The 21,422-nt window shown below is 44.8% G+C and overlaps 1 protein-coding gene across 1 annotated transcript in view; it reads left to right on the top strand.

The window, feature by feature from the left end:
* The window catches only part of dlgap2a (discs, large homolog-associated protein 2a), a gene marked incomplete at both ends in the record, with an annotated part of 187,235 nt that overhangs the window by 156,433 nt on the left and 9,380 nt on the right, over positions 1-21,422 (top strand). The window contains 5 exons of the mRNA XM_084438400.1: positions 2,642-2,710; positions 4,263-4,419; positions 5,683-5,902; positions 13,030-13,089; positions 18,020-18,408. Coding sequence (XP_084294526.1) covers positions 2,642-2,710; positions 4,263-4,419; positions 5,683-5,902; positions 13,030-13,089; positions 18,020-18,408 — 895 coding nt within the window. The remainder of the gene's footprint in view (positions 1-2,641; positions 2,711-4,262; positions 4,420-5,682; positions 5,903-13,029; positions 13,090-18,019; positions 18,409-21,422) is intronic.

Genomic DNA, 21,422 nt, shown 5'->3' with positions numbered 1-21,422 from the left:
AAGAAGGTCATAGCTTTCAAAGGGACTTTTTTCCAAGTTTCTCATGCATCCTGATATAACCATCTCCAATCCTGGTAAGATGAGGCCGAACATCACTGCACATTATCTTTCATCCTGCTGACAGAAAACAGCGAGCATAATTTTCCTCTGGAGGCTTTGGAGTCTGTTCTGTTTGTCTGAGCTACATTTCCGCTGACTTCCTGGTTATGGCCTAGCCTAGCACACAGATTCCCCAGAAGTCCCATTGTGTACCCCCCTTGGCTTTGGAGTTAATTTTCTACTTCTTTCTTTCTTTCTTTCTTTCTTTCTTTCTTTCTTTCTTTCTTTCTTTCTTTCTTTCTTTCTTTCTTTCTTTCTTTCTTTCTTTCTTTCTTCCTCTTTGTCTTTCTCCGCCTAGCTCTCTCTCTCTCTTTTCTTTCTTAGCTTCCAACATTGTCCACACCCTGACCCTACGCACCATCAATTATGACTTCTTTCGATCTCCCTGCTGCGACTTTGTCTGTGCGCCTTTATTTAACCACTGAATGTGGCACTATTCACTGGAAACAAGAAAAGGAGAAAGGGAGAGAATGCTTTAGATTTCCATCATCTGGTAGTTTAATATTTGGTAACAATGGAAGAGAATTAGCAATAGTTTGAGACATTATAGGCCAATGTGCCTGGGTAGAATTGATAAAGGGGCAGTTTCTTTTATGAACCATTCTTCATTCAGCTCAGCTATAATGAACATGTCTGCACAGTGGTGATGAGTAAAATCATGTAGCCTCGGTTATTGTGCTTTCATCTGATGGCGTACCGGGACGTCCTACTGGTTCTTGCTTCATCACCTGCTGCACTTGAAGCGCACCCAGGGGTGGTTCGTATGGCTCCATCTAGATCCTGTAAGACACAGATGGCGCCTTGTGCTAGTGCCAGGGTCATTGGAGGCAGATCTAAGCCATTGGAGAGACCGGCGCTTAATTGCGCACGGCGTTCCAATTGGCAGGGTTTCGGCTCATGTCACGGTTTTCACGAGCGCGTCCTTAGAAGGCCGGGGTGGTACATGTCTGTCCTAAGCCTTAGGAGGTTTATGGTCCGTCTGCGAGCGCAGTGGTATGCGGAGGTGATGGCGATGGTGTTGGCAGACCAATGGCCCATTCCCCAGTGGCCGAACACGCTGTCACGGTGTCGCTCGACGAAGCATAAATTGGGCTTGATCGCTCTCTGTCTGGCTCTCCCCGCAGGTGCCTTACCTGGCCCTCAGGTGGATGAGTGCAGCAAGTAAGGGCCAGTGCTTGGGTGACTTTTGTGCTTGGGTTACTTTTTACTTACTTTTGAGCCCTGGCTTTCTGACCTGGCTGGCCGGTTTTTATTGATGGGCTCAGCAAGAGTTTATGGTGTAGTCACCACTTATGCCAATAAGGCGCTTGCCCTGTGGGGCGGAGCTCCACAAAATAGAGCAACGGTTATGTACCGTAACCCTAGTTCTATGAGTGGAGCGAATCCCCACAGGGATCTGACTTTGCTGACCCTCAGTGTGCTCGCTGAAAGTTTCAACTTAGGAGCAGTTCAGAGGGTGCATTTTATAGTGGGGCACCTGTTTTGATTGGTCGCAGGTGAGTGTATGTTTTTAGTCTCTTCAGACCATATCGTCTTTTACTTTGACTCGAGAATCGTACTTACCTGTTACGTCCTGTACCTTTTTAGGACGACCTGTTCAAGGCAGGTTCACTGTTGAACCTCTCCATTTTTTACCAACCTTACTCCGGGGGGATATTCAGTGCATTGGAAATGTTCTTATATCCTTCCCCTGATTGGTGCTTTTCAAGAACCTTATCCCAGATCTGTTAGGAATGTTCCTTGGTCTTCATGGTGTAGTCTTAGTTTGGGAATCCACCAACCAACTGTGGGTTCACCCAAGGACAGGTGTATTTGTTCTGAGATGTGAAATACCTCAATTGCACTCTGAGACTTCTGAAGACAATTGATTGTGCAAGGGCTTATTTAGGTGTGTCATAGCAAAGGGGATGGATTTAGAAAAAATATAAATTTTCCCACTTTGACATTATAGGGTATTAATCAAAATCCATTTTTATTCCATGTTGTAACACAATAAAGTATGGAAAAAGTCCAAGGGGGTGGATACCTTTCAGAGGCACTGTATGTGTAACCTGGCTGAGATGGAAACTTCTGACCTATAATTTCTGACCTATAATGTGTTCATTCTTCTGAATATGTCATGGTTATCTGTTAACAAACATATTGCTTATGGCTGTCTTAAGTGTGGTTAGAATGTTTTGTCTGAACACTGTACTCACAGTTCATGACTGCACCTTCCATTACATGTTGTGTAGGTCTGTCATAGTCATTTACTGTGCAATACCGTGAGGTGATTCTGCGATGTCCAAGCAACACTCTCTTTCAGCCTACAACTTATGCATTTCATAAGTTCCTTTCCAATGGCCATCTTCTCCCCATACTTGTATCACCCTGATGTTTGCAGCACTTTGGTGAACATCCCAAGCAAACATTAAAGACCCCTAAAACCCATACAGAACCAAATCCCATAGTAGTTGTGCAGTGGTATCAGACACGCCCACTCCCATCCACTCCACCACCAGTGGACTCAGTAACGTTTCTCGTTTCTTCTCTCTACCCACAGCTCTTACCGTTTGGATAAAATGAACAGTGACGTGCGTAACTACATCACCAATTTTGCTGCAGACTTAAGGTGAATACAAGCACAGAGACTCCCCCCATTACTCTCTGCTCATTTTGCCTGCTGCTGCCCCCATGTTGCAGTGGTCAGGGTCTTGAGCCAGCTGGCACAGAGCTCTGCTGACATACTCAATACAAACACCTCACAGAGCAAACACTCAGACCAGTCAATGAGAGGTCAGCTGGGGCAATCTTCTAACTCTGCCAACCATTATGGCACGATTAAGCACAATATATAGGACCAGGATGACTTAACAGCTGAACATTCGGCTGTTGGTGCTCCATAGAGCACCGTGTGATCTGAATCTTACAGATCTTATCATAAGGCGGTGCTGGTCTTGTTTTGATCATACTTGAGTGATGGCATGTCAATATGATGTAGTAGCTCTTTAGAGACTGCCTTAACATACTCCTCAAGCTCATTGCTGAAGCTCATTTTAGGATGCATTCTGGTTCTCTGCATGGGTAATTTACCTTTTTGTCATGATTTATATTTTAGCAGACACTTTTATCCAACATTTACAATAATGGAAAAAAAGCCAGCTTTTGTCTCAATGGAAAATCTTGCAAAGTGCTTACTCATCCACATCTGACATTCTTCTTAGACATACTTAGATCGAGGGAAGAGGAACTCACCTTTGTGCGCTCTCCGTATTGTTCAATTACATTACATTACAGTCATTTAGCAGACACTTTTATCCAAAGCGATTTACAATAATTGTATTTAACGTAGGAAGTCAGAATACTACTGTACTTCTCACCAGAACTCATAAGTGTATCTCCTTTCAAAACAAGTGACTAAGAGCATAATCTTGTGCTAAAGGCAAAGCGCAAGAGTAGCAAACTAAAAATACAATAGGTGCTTAAGGGGGAGGATCCTGGTAATACTTCTTGAAGAGGTGAGCTTTGAGCCTGCAGCGAAAGATGGGTAGTGACTCTGCTGTCCTGATGTCAGTGGGCAGTTCACATTGTTCTACCTCTTTCCTTGCTTCTTCCTCTACAGTTTATCTCTTATTTTCCCATAACATTTTTCCAAGCAAATGTCATATGTGCAGCCCAGCAACACTCTGTCAGCAACCTCTGTCTAGTGCTTAAGGGGAGGAACATTCAATTGACCTGGCTGACACTCTGATGCTCTCTCAGAAATGCTTGCACGCTAACTAGCTCCTTATTTGCATTTCCTTCATTTCCAAGCATTGATTGGATGTTTCAGCACAATAGCAAATCGAATTGCCATTTCGAGGACACTGTTGGACACAGTAATGATTTAGTGGTGGGAGAAAAAAAAAAAAAACACCTCTTGGGAGACACAATGTCATAATCAGTCTCACTCTGAAGTTCAGGTTGCCAGGAGGATGCCCACTTGTTAATAAAACATAATTGTTTTTGTCCTTCAGTAATACCTGTGGCCATGTGTCAAATGCGTTGTTTATTAGCTAAATTATGTTTAATTTAAATGATTAGCTGTTTCCTACAGCGCTGGGGCTATCGTCTCACTCTCTGCCCAACAACCCTCTCTCTGTTTCTCTTTTGCTCTCTCTCTCCCTCTCTCTCTCTCTGTTCAGTCAAAGCTACCACTTGCAAGCCACCAGAGACATGCACCCTAGCATCGCCCTGGATCCCTCCTCTAACTACTCCTCCCAAGCTCCCCAGTTTCGCTCGAGGAACCAGAGCTACATGCGGGCCGTCAGCACCCTCAGTCAGGCTAGCTGTGTTAGCCAAGTGAGCCAGGTGAGTTAAGGTGTCTTGATGTCTCCATGATGAATGAATGAATGAATGAATGAATGAATGAATGAATGAATGAATGAATGACGTAAATAAGTAAGTACAGTAAGTAAGTAAGTACGTAGGTAAGTAAAGTAAGTAAGTAGCTAAGTAACTGCTCAATTTATGGATTTACACACACAAGCACACACATACATTAACCATATGATGTACTGTAGTTCATAAGATCAGGTCTCACTGCCCTATTTGTGCCATACTGTACTATGAGTTAAGGGTTGAATCCATTTGAGATCTAAATCTCTCTTAAAACAAGGCCTTATTGATTTGTCCTGAGTCTTAAAAGCTCAACCTCACTCCCTGAATTCCCTGTCTCTGTTTTCTGCTTCCACGGCACCGTGCAGAGGTCATTACGAGATAATACATCTCGCACTAGAACAGGATTATTATCTCCGATTCTCAAGATTGCCAAATGGGAATCGGGAGATACCCATCGAACCACCTTAATTTCTCTGAATTGATACCTCAGAATCACAAGATGCCTATCTAAGTATATTACAGTTGCCAAATATTAGTTCTGTCAAGATGAAGAAGCACAGCTCATAGAGTATGCCATCACATAATATGATTTTGATTTGATTTGATTCCTTCCAATTCTCTCCAGGTCACCCTGTATGATTTGATATGATATGTTAAAAGATAATAATAATAATAATAATAATAAATAAATAAATAAATAAATAAATAAATAAAAAGTAAATGGTAAATGGACTGCACTTATATAGCGCTTTTCCACCTTAGCAGCACTCAAAGCGCTTTACAATGGCCTCTCATTCACCCATTCACACATACATTCATACACCAATGGCGGTAGCTGCCATGCAAGGTGCTAACCTGCTCATTGGGAGCAATTTGGGGTTAGGTGTCTTGCTCAAGGACACTTCGACATGTGGACAGTCGGAGCTGGGATTCGAACCACAGACCCTTCAATCAAATCATATACTGTTTAGGCAAGGCATCTCACAAAATAATGATATTTCAATACGATTCTGAAATGAATCTGGACTTACTATGTAAACTAAACAAGTTTTGTTAATTGCCTCTGGAAACATTTCCTCTACCCTAAATGACAAGAAAAAAACATTTTATAAAAAAATAATAAAAATAGGGGAGAGCCTAACATTGCCAGCCAATTAATTTCTAGCTGCAAAGACAAGAAAGAAGGGAGAAACTATAAATTGTACTTATTATTTTTTCTCGCAGGTCAGTGAGACAGAGATAAACGGGCAGTTTGAGTCAGTGTGTGAATCAGTGTTCAGTGAGGTGGAGTCCCAAGCTATGGAGGCCTTGGACCTGCCCGGGTGCTTCAGGACCAGGAGTCACAGCTACCTTCGGGCCATCCAGGCAGGCTACTCCCAGGACGACGACTGCATCCCCTCTATGGCCTCCTCCACAGTCACCTCCACCATCAGGTCCACCACAGGTAAGGCCAGCAGGAAGTGGATATATGCCCACTTATTGAATGTACATAACATTTTAGCTTATTACAGTAGATGTAAGCCTCTCATGATCTCAGAGAAATTCATATAAGAACCCTTACTTAATGGCTTAAGAATATTGACATCTGCATCACTTGCACCACAACTGATGGAACATTGATAAACACGAACGTGATACCTGTTGTGATGTGCCTGTGAAATGCTTTACAAAATGGCTTCATACTTTTGCATGGACCATGTTTACTTGTATCATTGCTGTTGATAATATGACTGTACAGTTTGTGAGTTGGTGAGCCAATTCACCATGCTGTATTTCCAATACAGTATATCATCTGTTCATTTGTTGGATGCATCAGAGAGTAAAGCTATGAACCCTATTGAAATGATTCTGAAGGACATTGTGAAAATGTGATGTCATCAGACCTTTTTAAAATAAGCTAGTGAGTTCATTTCTTCAATTTGGTCTCTATCTGGTGATGCCACAGATTGGATGTGTTTGACTGAAACCCTGGGCTGAGAAGTAGCCTACAATATGTAGAGAGGTGGACTAGCACACAAATCAAAGGTTTTCCTGACAAAATGTGTCTCTTGATGCACTTAGTCATGCATACACCTTATATATGCACAACATTCCCTTGAAGTTTTCTTCCCACAGATTCTTCAAATCAGTTCCTACACATGGTGTGTCTGCAGATCACAAGGGCAGTGGTCACAAACAGGGCTACATGAACAAGGGGGGCATATTGTTTTGTCTGGACATCAATGTTTATTTATGTGGTGTAAATTAAGCTTTGAATGTAACACTAATCCCAAAAAAAATGTTAAGGAGTGTATTTAAACATATTGTCCTCCAAGGTCACTCAGTCAATCAGAAATTGCAGGTTCCCCAGGTTACACACCCTGAGTTGCTTCTGGTCTTTATCTATGCAAAATAATTCTCATAATCGTTCCTGGATTCCTCATGGACTGGTCCAGCTGAAGATTATTACAGGAACAAAATGAAGAACAAGTGGAAGTGTTCGGGAAACAAGCCCAAGTGGATTCCTAGTCTTCCTACAGAAGATTCATAAACAACCATTACTATTCAGTTGATCATACTAGGGATGGTTAGAAGGTGTGGCCATCTGGAGATCTGTGCTTATGACAAGTACTTAATTTTAACAGTTGTTTACACTGCTTTCTCCATTCCCTCTGATTGGTGTGATCTTTGTGCTCTTGCTGCAGCCCTCACACTTCAGGTAGACGGGTTTTACTGGACCTCACATGTTCACATGTTCAATAGGGTTCATACTATACTTCCTGATTGATGGAGAGAGATTTGGAAGCTTTGCTCATCTTTGCCTCTTTTCATTGCACAAAGTACACCTGTATTTATGCTGTCAATATTTCAAAAGGTATATCTCAAAGTTTTAAAAAAAAAAAAAGAAAAGAAAAAAAGAACCACATGCATAATAAGGTTTGTCTCTCCTATTCCACTTGTAGCAACGTTTCCTTTGTGTTGTGTTTTTGGAGATGTGGCTCCTCACCTTTGTGCAGTGAAAAGATATAAAGCATGCATGATGCAGATTTAAGATTGAGAAGGCAGTGTAAACTATTATCACAAAATGAGTCAAAATGGGAGTAGATTTTCGTGTGATGTAGATGACCCAAAATTATTCCTTAACGAGTAATCAAATCAACTCTTGTGTGGGAAAGGTTACCTTTGTGTTCAAAGGTGTATGTATGAAGATGAATTGATGGGGTTAAACCTTGATGGCTGTATTAACCTATTTCACATCTTAATGTTCTCTTATTTTGACTCATACAAGACTGCATGATTCAGTGTTTGTGCTTTGTGACTAGAAATAGCACATTTCCTCCAGCTGCTCACACCTGGGGTCTTATTATATTACATACACATATTCACATTTGTCTTCCAGAGGGAAATTATGTGCAGGAAGAAACTAGTTTGCCTAACCGGGCCAGTGCACGTGAAGATTTGGCAGAACCAGTCCCCTTGGCTCATGATGATCTAGGCTGTCCCATCAGAAGAGACAGAATATACCGTCAAGACAGTATCGGTGCCACGGCCAAACCGCTCTCTGGGCCCCCTGTATCTCCCAGTCTCTTCAGGCACCCCAAACCGAGCGTTCATGCAGCCGAGCGTCCCTCGCCCAAAGCCATTCAAGCCAGTATTAAGGAGTCAGCCACCCTGGCTGCTGCCATCAGCATGCAATGGAAGGAGGAGGTCTCGGCCATGCGGCGTGAGCTGGCAGAGCTCAGAAGAGACCTTTGCACTGAGCTCCGGGCTTTTAACAGCAACTTCAACTCTTTCACACAGCATTACAACACCTGGTCGCCACAAGGGGCGACTGGAACTTCAGGTGGGGCATTTGGGGGGGCAGCAAGAGATACTGGGGCAGCAAGGGACACCGGAGTGACAATGGGGTCTGCAAGGAAAGCCCAAGTGGCTAAAGTGTCTGTGGGGACCCAGGCCAGGAGCAAAGCCCTTGTTCGGCAGAGCACGGCCGACGCAGCTGTCATGTGTCCAGAGGAGACAGAGGACCAGGAGAAGAACAGGCGCCTCCGGCACCTCCCAAAACAGCTGTCAATGGACCCCAGCATTCTATCACGTCCACATTCTATGTTTGTGGACAGTACCGTTCCAATCTCTCTAGATCCAGTAGAACCAGTGATTAGGGTTCAACCAGATCTAACGGACTCAGTCATCAGTCCTCAACCAGAACCAGTGGACCCAGTCATCAGGGCTCAACCAGAACCAGTTTCAATAGATTTATCCACAGTTTACCCATCAGAGATGATAGACCAGAACATGTTTAGGTCATCAGCACAAGAATTTCCTTACCCAACCGTATTGGAAACTTCAGAAGCCCAGTCAGTGGAGCCAGGCACCATTAGCCCTCTAGATTCAGAATCATTTGACCCAAACACATTGTTCTCTCCTGATCCAGTGTCTGTAGAGTCAGCCAATGAGAGCCCTGTAGATACAGAGCCACCTCACTTAGGTGATATGACACCCCCAGACTCCCAAGAGCCATTGGATCAAACTAAGCTGTACCTACCATTTCCAGTTCCTGATGTAACTGTTTCCCCACCACAAGAATCTGAAGATGAAATCTACCCATCCAATTCAGAATCTCAGGACCCTGTCACTGTGTATAAGCAAGATCCAGTCTCTCACGACCCCCCCACGATATGTCCATCACACCCAGCCTATGTAGATCCAGTCCCAGACTCACCTGTTCCAGATTCGCCCATTACAGTCCCTATGACCCAGACAGAAGCAGACCCAGAACCACTGCATCAGATGAGTGTGTGTTCACCAGGTCAGGCTTATCGAAACAAGGTCACAATATGCCCAAGAAATGCTAGTGCACTAGATGTAGCTACTGTAATTTCAGCCGACGTAGAGCCTTTGGACCAATGTCAATCTGTGATAGTGTCAGAGTACCCAGACACGGTCTCACTTCCAAAGCCAGTATCCTTACAGTCACTCATTACATGCCCACCAGATGCAGTATTCCCCGACTCAGAGATCTGTGACACTGTTGACCCAGAGTCTCTGGAAGCAGAGTGGCCACCTCTTCCAGAACCACTTGATGAAGCCTCTGTATACTGCTCAGGTCTGGTTCATTTCGACATGGTCATTCTGAGTTCCCTAGATCAAGAGGATCTGGACTCAGTCTTTCTTGATCCAGAACCAGAGCCACTGGACCTGTCTGACTGTCAATCTGAAATGGATCTTTTCGACTCTTCTCCCGAGTATCAACTAGGCCCATTGTCTCTGAGCCCATCACCACCGTCCCTGGATCCCACTGTTTCCCCACCAGAGCCACTAGAGTCAGCTCTTTTGGACCCAGCTAAGGAGAACGGGTTAGATCACCTGTCTGAAGACCCAGACACTGAGAGCCCCGAACTTCCAGTAGCAGACGAACCCACCACAGAGTACCCTTATTATACAGTAGCACAATGCTCAGTTACTGAATTCCCTGAATATCCCGTAGCACAGGAACCAGTCATTACAATAACCCCACCTAGTCCAAAATCATTTGACCTAGACAGTGTAATAGTCTCAGAATCAGTACAAGTTGACCCAGCCAATCAGCACTTCTTCCATCCAGACACAAAAGATATAGATGCTGCGCTTCTGGATCCAGCCAATAGGCAAGACATGGGTCAAGACCCTGTGGAACCAGAGGATGCAGTGGATCTGCTAGACATGAATGTCTCTGAGGACTATGAGGCTCCAGAGGAAGAGGAGGTCACTGATATCGCAGTGGCTGATACCACAGTGGCTGATATCCCAGCGGCTGATATCCCAACGGCTGATACCACAATGGCTGATATCCAAGCGGCTAATACCACAGTGGCTGATATCCCAGAAGCTGATACCACAGTGGCTGATATCCCAGCGGCTGATATCCCAATGGCTGATACCAGAGTGGCTGATATCCCAGCAGCTGATACCACAGTGGCTGACATCCCAGCGGCTGATATCCCAACATCTGATACCACAGTGGCTGATATCCCAGCAGCTGATACCTCAGTGGCTGATATCCCAGCAGCTGATATCCCAGCGGCTGATACCACAGTGGCTGACATCCCAGCGGCGTGCCCATGTGACCAAGACTTCCTGTGGGACAGATGGCAGAGGAGGGCCCAGGAGGATCCGCCGGCCATGAGACGGAGTGCCAGTGTGGAGCTATGGAGTGGGAGATACGAGTACAACAGTGCAGAGATCACCTACATGTCCCTGACGCTTTAACTTCTTTCCTCATCTTCGGGTCAGAGATTAAATATACTGTAGTTGAAATGGATGATGAAAGAAAAGTGTATGTACTGCCGAGCATCGTGCCTGTATATTCTGAATGGATGTTTTCTTTGGAATGATGGGCACTTAATGAACCAACAGTTAGGCTACATGACCCGGCAATATATCTTTACAAAATGGATGTGGTTCATCACTAAAAGACTGCATCAGTCGCAGCAATTATATTGTTCCATGGAATGCACCTTGCTGGACGAATGTGGTGAACAATCAAGGGAGCTTAATGTACAATAACCTGAACTGCTTTAAGCATTTGAAAAGAATGACTATACCAACTGTTTGCCCCAGGTACTGTGAAATAATGAATGCACTTATTCAGTCAACCTAACTGGTGACAGTTGACTTTTACCACTCATATCTAAAGACTGTGGAGCTCTGTGTGGTAAATTAACTGCCCACTGAATTTGGGTGTTGACAATCTTTGCCGTGACTGTGGAGATATACTGTGTTGTTTTTCCTCCTCTGTGTGTTTTGAGTTTTCTGTTCAATGTCACTCGGGAATGGGGTGATGTAAATCTTGGCAGTTATCATATAACTATAAATCCCAAAGACTCCTTGTAAATCATGAGTTGTTGGATTCGCTCCTCTTGAAGAAACATGGGGAATGCCATTTTTTGCACAGTCAAAAGATGAAGGAGAGATATACAGTACAGTAGTTAATAACTGAATGGACAAAAAGGAATAGTATCAGTACAAGGTTTTCAATATCATGCATGTCTGTACACACACATACTGTACACAACATTCACACTCATACACACATGGGCATATCTGACTGTGCTCTATCTCAGTTAGGAGCTGATGGACATGTACTGCACATCATGAGATTGTGGATATTTTGAGAGAAACCCTCAGTCAAAACATATTTTGTAATGTTCCTCTCTGTCAGTCTACCCATCTGCAGCAATGGAAGTACCGTCTGGAACTGATTGTTTTTACTGCAATGATTCACCCTCATGCTCAGGAATCAAAGACTGAGAATATGAATGATACAGCTCATTATCAAGTGTTGTGAAATGTTGGTATTTATTCTTTGTAAAAGAAAATATGTAAATCACTTTACCAATTATTTTCTAGGAATTACAGACCTGTGACTATATTGAAATGGAAATGATGTTAAAGTGCATGGAAACGATGCCTCGTTGTGGTGTTTTGGGTTCTTTCATACTCTTATTTTGAAAGCTTCAGAATCAGAGCCCCTTGACAACTCAAGATCCAGATGGACTGTTCTGCCAACATTGTACAGGAAAACATTCAAGTTACTCAAGAGATTTCTGTGCTACTCCAATCAGTGGACTCAGTTTTCCCACTGAATTTCATGGCCCTAACAAAGTACACTAGAGACAAAATAATCAGAAGTCAGAAACATAAACATGACAATGAGTTTCCACAAAATGTTTTTCTTATTGTTTTATATTTTAGAAGCAAGCAGTACTATTATTTATTGATATTCATGCTGAGCACTTGCAATGTTAGCTATAATTTGCTGAATCTGACAAGGTTTTCACAAGGGGAAAGTTAATTAGGTTGCAGCGTTATATTAATTTTGCTCTTTTCTCCAGCATCCTGTTCCTGTATTGTCAAACTTTTCATTATAAAGAGTCTTCTGAAAACGTGTGAAAGAATCAAATCTACTGCAGTGATACAGTACAGTATGTCATGAAATGTGTTTCAAAACCAGTGAAAAGTAGCTGAATATCATTACAGAATTCTAGTTTCTTTATTTCCCCAGCAGCACAATGTACATCACATTACCATACAACGTTAGATTGGAGCCAGCGGTGTCAAGACTCTCTTCAACCCCATTACATAGCCTGGAGTCTCAATGCTGTTTGAACATAAAGTGCTAGCACCTCTGCAGGACATGGACTGACTTCCAAGTGCTCCCAACGGGATGAGCCATGCTTACCAATGCCCATACTTTTAACTGACAATCTATCTTATGCCTGTGATTCCCTTCATTCATTCTCCTTTTAGACATCCTAGGCTGTCTGATAGGCATTTCATATCTGTCATCACATCAGGTGAGTGAGGGAGTATAGTCTACAAATAAGGTATGAGGTAGTATAGTCTACAAATAAGCCAATCACCTTCACCTGCTTTTGCTGGTGAGTATTTCAAAAAATATCTCCCGCCATAACTGGGACAGCTAGGAATATTTTGATGGGTTTTCATCGGCTTTCTCTCCCTCAAACATTGTTGGGATCCATGTGGTGCGAGTGTGCAGGGCATGTGTGTGAGCAGGTATGCCCACCATTCTGAATGTTACCACACTCGTTTCAGGGATCCAGTTCCGCCTCCCCTCAACCTCCAGCATTGATCGGACCCCCCAGCTACCCCCAGGTAAAGCTCACCTGGGCTCTCACACACACACACACACACACACACACACACACACACACACACACACACACACTCTGCACAACCAGTCTTGGGCACCCTGGCTGGCACAAATATGCCACAGCTGCACCGCATAAATCAGCATTACAGCTGTTGAGCTGAGAGGGGCACACACTCAAATCAGTGCAAGCTACTACTGGTGATTACGAAGAAGTGGGAATCTGCGGTCCTTTAGACAGCACATTATTCACCAACCACACACAGGGTTCATTCGCTCAAGTACAGCAAGCTGACTTCGCCAGACAGTGGTTCAGCCACAATGACGCGTGGTTTCAACATTGATTAATGAACAGAAGTGGCAATGCTGCGGATTCGTTTTACACTCACAAATTAAGATTCAAACAAGAACAACACCCACTACGTTAATTGATAATCCCTGAATATCACAGCCGGGCCATCGACTCCCGGGCTTGTCTCCTTGTCCTCTGTTGTTTGGTCATTTGTTTTCTCCTTGAGCCTCTGTGCACCGCACCTTATTGATTCATCAGGCACAAGACCTTATCTTGCAGGTAGATTGAAATACGGCAGCGGAATGTAAAATATTTCCACCCCACCTTCCTCTAAGGGCTGAGCGGGAGAGAGGGGGAGTCGGGATCAAGCTATTTGCGGAGAGCACCCCTCAGACGCCGGATCTCTTGACGCATTTATGAGCATCCTCTCCTCTCTGACAGTCTCAATGCCCGGCAAGGACTGCAGTTCCTTCTATCGCCCGCACACACACACACACACACACACACACACACACACACACACTCATCTGGATGTCCAAGGTTTCTATTTTTAGCCTGCACTGGGCCTCTGGTGATCCATCTGACGGCAGCGACACTTTGTCAAGTGGTTTTGTTTAAGAGGGCTGCAGTTCAGGGAGGGATGTTTACATCACTCACGCTGGTGGCAGACACTGTGCTGTCAACTGTGGGGACCGCTGTGACCGGGAGGAGGTCACAGCTCGTCTGGCGCCCCGCTCCCCTGTCCCAGCTAAAGAATCCTTCTGTCTCTGTCCTTGTGTTTGACACCGTACCTGCAGTTACAGTATCCTCTCTCAAATTCAGCCACAGTACCTATGGTGAAACACCCACTGGCACCGCCACACATCCACCGGAGACTGACGGTTGTTAATTATGTTGGCAGATGTTAATTGTGTTAACTGGTGGATATGCTATGTATTTCCTACCGTAGATCTGAGTTGTGAGCGGCTAGATTAAAGCTTTTATTGAGATATTTAGTGTGGCGTCTCACAGGAATATCGGTTCCTCATGCTGTGTACTCCACCTGTGCACTGTGGAACAATGCAACATGGAGGTCCAAGCGGTCAGCCGGGAGAAGCAGTGGAAGCATCACTTGTTTTATGTTTTATGCTTGAATAATGATTTATAAGGTCCAAAGTGGTTCTACCGTATCTATGGTTGTCGTGCGTTTTGGTCTGTGACGTTCTTGACGGTGTCGATAATGGAGTTTCTATTAATCCTCCCTCCAGATCATTTACATATCCTTAAAAGGCTGCTAAACAAACCTCTTGTTTTGTTATGGAGTGATAAATCCAGTCTGGAAGGAACACTCCTAATGACATGTCCCTCAAGTCCACCGCTCCGTACGGCATTAGCATGCAATTCAGACCTGATAGATAGAGAGCCGCTAACAGAGATGGAGTGCCCGAATCACTTTCATTGTGTTCCAAGTTAATCACGCCTGGCGGGAGGGAGCAGTGTGTGTGTTTGTGTGTGTGTGTGTGTGTGTGTGTGTGTGTGTGTGTGTGTGTGTGCGTCTGTGATGTGTGTGGGTTTGTGAATTTGAGTGTGTGTGTGTGCGTGTGTGCATCTGTGATGTGTGTGGGTTTGTGAATTTGAGTGTGTGTGTGTGTGTGTGTGTGTGTGTGCGTGTGTGCGTCTGTGATGTGTGTGGGTTTGTGAATTTGAGTGTGCCACATTAGGGGGCAAACTTGTAATTTAGAAAGGAGAGGGGGACTGGAAGTCTATATGAAGTCAAACTCCTCTCAATTCACAGCCTGCCACCTGAAACTCAGCAGGGTGCTTATTAAGTGCCAAGAAAAGGTGTCCATCTTGTTGTCATGGAGATGTGGCGGCGGGATCTGTTCTCCTAAGCAACAGTGCGGTACACAGTCTTTCATCAACTTTAAGTGGAGACATCTTAGTATGCTCTTAGTAGCCTTATAACAGCATTTTTGTGAAAGGGACAGTATTATAATTTTTTTCTGAGGCCATACTTTAAATAATGAAAACATGTACTACAGTACCCCCTACAGTACATAATGAGCAATATGAAATATTAATTTGCAGATCAATTACTGAGATATCGATGACATCATGATTTCATAGCCTATCAAAACCATCCCTTGCTCACACACATTTCACAACCTCTGGTGCAGTTTTTAAGTCATTCATTCTTTGTTGAACACAAGGTCCTCTATATTGATTTGTGTACTGCTGTACATTGCACGCATACTGTAGTGCCTAGATCACATATGTTAATTAATAGGTGAAGCTCTAGGCTCGGTTGGCAGCTTCCATTCGTTTTAGATGAAAGCTAAAATGCTGAGTAACACTGCCAAGAAGCCTAAGGAATTATGAGTCCCGGGCGCATGACTGCCTAGGTAATAATGTGTGTACTGTATTACCTTACCTTCTGCTGAATCATGCCTCCCGAATGTGTCATCTCTCTCTCTCTCTCTCTCTCTCTCTCTCTCTCTCTCTCACCCCCCATGTATCTTTCCCATCTTTTTTCCTTGTTATTCTCACACTGTCTGTCATCCTTCCTTCATCACTCCCTCTTTTTCCCTCTCTCTTATCCACTGACTCATCTAAAATGTTTCATCAGTGAATGGACAATAACATTAGCCCCGGAGTGGAGTTTTCCTCCCAGGCCAGATAACTGGGAATATTTATCACCACATAAATGCGTGGTTAGGCCACAATGTCAGATGGACTAATGCATTTCATATTTCCTCATCATGGAATCAGTTTTACCTCTACTCTTCCAAGGTGGCTAGATGTGTCTGTTCCATGTTCCAAAGCTCAATCTCTGATCCATCTTTGTCAGAATCAGAATCAGTTTTATTGCCAGGTAGTCTATACACATACTAGGAATTTGTTCTGTTAGTGTATAACACTGATGGGTAGACAACATTAGACAGGGTGCAAGGACTAGACAGGACAGTGAAAAGACAGGACAGTGCATATGAACAGTGCAAAACACAAAATACCAAATACAAAATGGCGTGGGATGTGTGTATACAGTGTCATGGAATTTTTAGAGGCAACTGGCCTCAGCCTTTCCGGTTTCAGCCTTTTGTTCCTAAACCTATTGTTGAAGCCCTGTTCGCCATTCTCTACCTTTTGGCGTTACAAACACCCCTGCCGTGGCTTTATCATTATAACAGGAAGACATCTCCAAGGGGGGACACACCCCAGACTTTCAGTCTGGCCTAGTGTGACCTTCCATTATTCTATTGTCTCTACAGAAACCTATTCAAGATTTACGGCGCTTTCTAATATCACGTGTCTGAATTCTTGCCATTGTTGATGACGTCCGCCATTAATTATGACGTGTAAAGATGGGTTAGCCAATCAGATCTCTAGAAACGTCATATCTGTGTATTGCTTGAATATAAGACCGCGCAAGACCAAACTGCTTCACTTCTCCTTGGGTGAAACACTTCTGTGTTTTGTCTTGAAGTCCTTTTGCAATCGTATGTTTTCTTAATAAATCAGACTGAACCTTTTTGAGCGAACCTTGGCAAATCCTTTTTACTTTTGATAGCTATATCAGATGTATTGCCACTACAACATTACAGTATGTGTACAGAGTGTTAATGTGTATGCAATTTATTTATAAAAGGTGGGGGCCGTTGTGTTATGTGTGTGCAGTGTGAGCCTATGTGCAGTACAGTCAGCGGCCATGTGCAAGTGGTGCAAAAGGAAGTAAGGGTGGGGAGAGTCAGAGGGGGACACAGGGCTTATTGATGAGGCTGGCAGCAGTCAAGATTAAGCTGTTTTTGTGGCGTGAGGTCTTGGTCCTGATGGACTGCAGCCACCTGCCGGAGGGGAGTGGTTCAAAGAGATTGCGACCGGGGTGGGAGGGCTCGGCCACAATCTTTCAAGCCCACTTCAGGGCCCCGGAGGCGTCCAGGGTCTGGAGGGACGGCGGATTGTGATGATGGCTTCACCAACATGTGACGCTTTGGGAACTGAGTGAAGAGTGTAGTTCAGCGAGGGGATGTCTCGGACCATTTATTCTAAGCCGTCATGTTTTATTTGCTCCAATGGAGCTACCCTCAACATTAGGTCACATTGAAAAAGCAGAACACGTTAAACCCGGAAACGGGCGTGCTGCGACGAAAAAACAGCCCTGGAGTGTGACCCAGTTGACTCTGTATATATAATAATGTTTTCATTTTGTTGAACAGGGGAGGGGAGGGCGGTGCTAACAGGCTATTTTTATTGTCACGCGATTTGTCGATTGTGGGGGGGTTACCGTGGACCAGGCCAGCTAGCCTGGCCGGTGACAACAGCCAATGTTCACTACTCTTCAGACGCTCTCAGAATAAGAAGGAGCTGTCGACAATCCTGAACATATATCCTTTACTGGCATCCCCAACTCAGAAGAGTTTTATTAGCTTCTGCTTTTTCTAGTTTGTATTTTACCACCCAACACATTACAAAGTAACCTTGTAACTTGGAGTTTGACTGGTTCACTATAGACCTAGTCTTAGACTATTGCCATTCCCTTGGAGACTCTCCATTGAAAATATGTATTATTTTATATTAAGGAAGCACTCCAGCCCAGGTCCAAGAAACAAGCCTGCAGCCATCCAACCATCTTAACAAGCCTGTGTTTGATGTTGTCTCTTTTCCAGCTGTAACCTACACACCCAGCTACAAGAAGACCCCTCCACCAGTCCCCCCCCGGACCACTTCCAAACCCCTCATCTCCGTCACAGCCCAGAGCAGCACCGAGTCCACCCAGGATGCCTACCACGAGGGCAGGCACCCTCGTGGGGGGTCCTGGGCCCCTGACGGACTGGGTTTAGGCCTGGGGCTGAGCCTTGGCCGGGCCCTGTACAACTCCACCGACAGCCTAGACAGCGCCAAGGCCGTGACCATAGCCATGGAGGCGGCGGTGATGGCGGGGAAAAGACACCCGTCGACGGACAGCCACAGTTCGGTGATGACGTGCGACAAGGCCGTACTGGTATCGAAGGCGGAGGAGTACCTGAAAACGCCCAGGTCGTCTATAGGGATACAGGTTAGTGACGTAACGCCCAGATCGTCTATAGATAAGAATAAGATCAACTTAAATAAGCCCCAGGGGCATTATAGCAGCACAGAATAGATCAAAGTAAAGAATATACATACATAGGTACAGAATAGATCAGAGTAAAGAATAAACATATACACTATAACCGCACCCTGTGGTGGGTGGTCCCACTGGCAATCCAACCCACCTACTAACAGCTCCAGCTACAGTGAGAGGTCCAGCTACAGTTAGGGAGACTGGCTAGGCCACTCCAGGACCTTAATGTGCTTCTTCTTGAGCCACTGTGCCACTGGCCGCGTGTATCGGGTCATTGTCATGCTGGAACCCCCATCCAGGACCCATTTGCTGAGGGAAGGAGGTTCTCACCCAAGATTTGACGGTACATGGCCCCGTCCATCTTCCTTTTGATGCGGTGAAGTTGTCCTGTCCCCTCAGCAGAAAAACACCCCCAAAGAATAATATTTCCACCTCCATGTTTGACAGAGGAGATGGTATTCTTGAGGTCATAGTCAGCAAAACAAACCTACCATTAAAATTATAGACTGATCATTTCTTTGTCAGTGGGCAAACGTACAAGATCAGCAGGGGATTAAGTAATTATTTCCCTCACTGTCTGTTGTCTCTGATAACAGTTCTACTAACAGGTCCAGCTACGTTGTCTCAGAGATGATAACAGTTCTATTAACAGGTCCAGCTACGTTGTCTCAGGGATGATAACAGTTCGCGGACCTCCGTTTCCCCCACAGAGCACAGATTACACTTAAGACTCTATTTAGCCAGCCAATACAACAGATAGGAGCAGTGGAGAGAGAGAGAGAGAGAGAGAGAGAGAGAGAGAGAGGGGTGTCTTACCAGGTGATGACTTCTGGCCCTCACGACTCCGCGTCGTCCATCAAACCGTCGTCGTCCCGCCAGCCCGGTCTCTCTTCTTCTCGGCCAGTTCAAGTTGGGTTAAAACAGTTCATTCTACAAGGTCAGTAATAACACAATGCTCCGGGCGGAAAGCAGCCCCAATCCTCTCTAGTGTTTAAGGGTTTGCAATACCCGCATCCTCGTGCGTCGTGGACCACCACACACTCTCCTTGCTCTTCCTGTTGACGCGCACCGCGCTACCTGGGGCAATCTCATTACCTCGGCCCTAGCGACAGCGCAGGGCGAGAGGAAAAGTGGCATGTGTGCGTGCGTTTGTGTGTTTGGCTTTTAGCAGGATTTCGCAAAAACTACTGGACCGATTTTCACGAAACTCAACTCCCACAGTTGGCCGTCCGGGGTCACACCCAGATTCCCCACAGTATGAGTTGGCGTCACCAACTCTGTCGTCAATGGTGGTGGCCAGGTCCCGGTGCGGGCAGCACTTCCCCGGGAGGAACAGCAGCTCAGTCTTGTCCAGGTTGAGCTTGAGGTGGTGTGTCGCCATCCACTCTGAGATGTCAGCCAACCTAGGATGGCTTGGATGCACGTAACAAATAGAAGAGTAAATAAATATATACATACATACAATATACATACAATACAATACATTCAAGAGTAAAATGTATACATGCATGGCACTGTTGTAGTAAAGTGACAGGTGACATAGGTGGGGGGGGGGATTCAGGGCTCAGGCACTGTTATAGAGTCTGATGGCCGCTGGCACAAAGGAACGCCCGAACCGCTCTGTTTTGTACCTGGGAGGGAGGAGCCTGTGGCTGAAGGTGCTCCCCATCTGCCACAGCTCGCCATAGAGGGGATGGGAGGGGTTGTCCAGGATGTCATCCTCTTCTCCACCACAGAGAGGTACAGCTAGTGAGGAGCACCTGAAAATGCCCAGGTCGTCTAATAGGGATACAGGTTAGACACATGTATACACATGCACAGATGCATGCACACACACACACACACACACACACACACACACACACATACACACATTTTAACAATTTATTTATGTCCACATAGAGAAAGTCCACAGAGGTGGACTACACCGATTACATTAACAATGGTAATTACAACGGGTGTGGTTGTTTATACACAACAACATTGACGTTCGGCTGCACTTGCTTGCGCATACACAAACACATACACAGAGGCAGCATGTTGCATCATTCATAAATTCACTCACATCCACACACACCTCTCCAGTTCAAGGTCCTCCGCCTCTCCTCACAAGCTAAAAATAGCAACCAATGAGTCATCTTACCGCAATCTATCAATTAAGATTCACCTCATGCTAGAGCAGTTTTTACTGAATGGTCTCCCTTCCCTTCTCTCTCTCTCTCTCTCTCTTTCTCTCTCTCTCTTTCTCTCTTTCGTTCCCTCTCTTCTTGTTCTCCCTCTTCTATGTTTTGACCCTGAGAACAGTAATGCGCTCTAGAGTTGATCTCTACACTGCATTAAAGATGGCAGGGCTGCCAGGAACAGAGACAGGCTGACAGCATTTGTCAGCTGGATGTAACTGGTAGGCAATATATTACAGTATGTTGAATGGTGATCAACATTTTGTTTGTATTTTCTATCACGTGTATTGTTTTAGCAAATGTTTTTTTTTGTTTGTATTTTTTATCACATGTATTGTTTTAGCTAATGGGTCACAGTCACACCTGGACATCACTATTTCAGAGGTTGACCTGCACTGCCATGTTGAAGCGCTGAAGAAAACCTCGCGCTGAAACGTTGGTTTGTGGCGTTGGTTGAGCGGCCCAAGTAATAAGCTATGAGCTAATAAACAAGTACGCTTTTTTGTGGACTTTCGTGAGTGCTGGTTCGTTTGTTTAGCATGCCAGTCCACACCCCAACACTGCACCCAGCATTGCATCATTGGAGAATATCGATGTTTGTGGTGCAGTGAGTGGTTCTCTCTATATTCCTGTGTGCAGGGGTTGTAATATCACTCTTTCTTCTCTCTTATTTTATCAGTCAGACCCCTCTATCCTTCTGTACTGTAGCTCCACTGTGCTCACCTACCGCGTACTGTATGATATACAGTATTATAAGCACAGTATGTCTCTCTTTCACTTTGGACC

The sequence above is a fragment of the Borostomias antarcticus genome, assembly GCF_949987555.1.
Source record: "Borostomias antarcticus genome assembly, chromosome: 5".
Classification (NCBI taxonomy): Eukaryota; Metazoa; Chordata; class Actinopteri; order Stomiiformes; family Stomiidae; genus Borostomias; species Borostomias antarcticus.
Note: the sequence above shows the minus strand (reverse complement) of the source record. Positions and strands in the feature narration are given on the sequence as shown.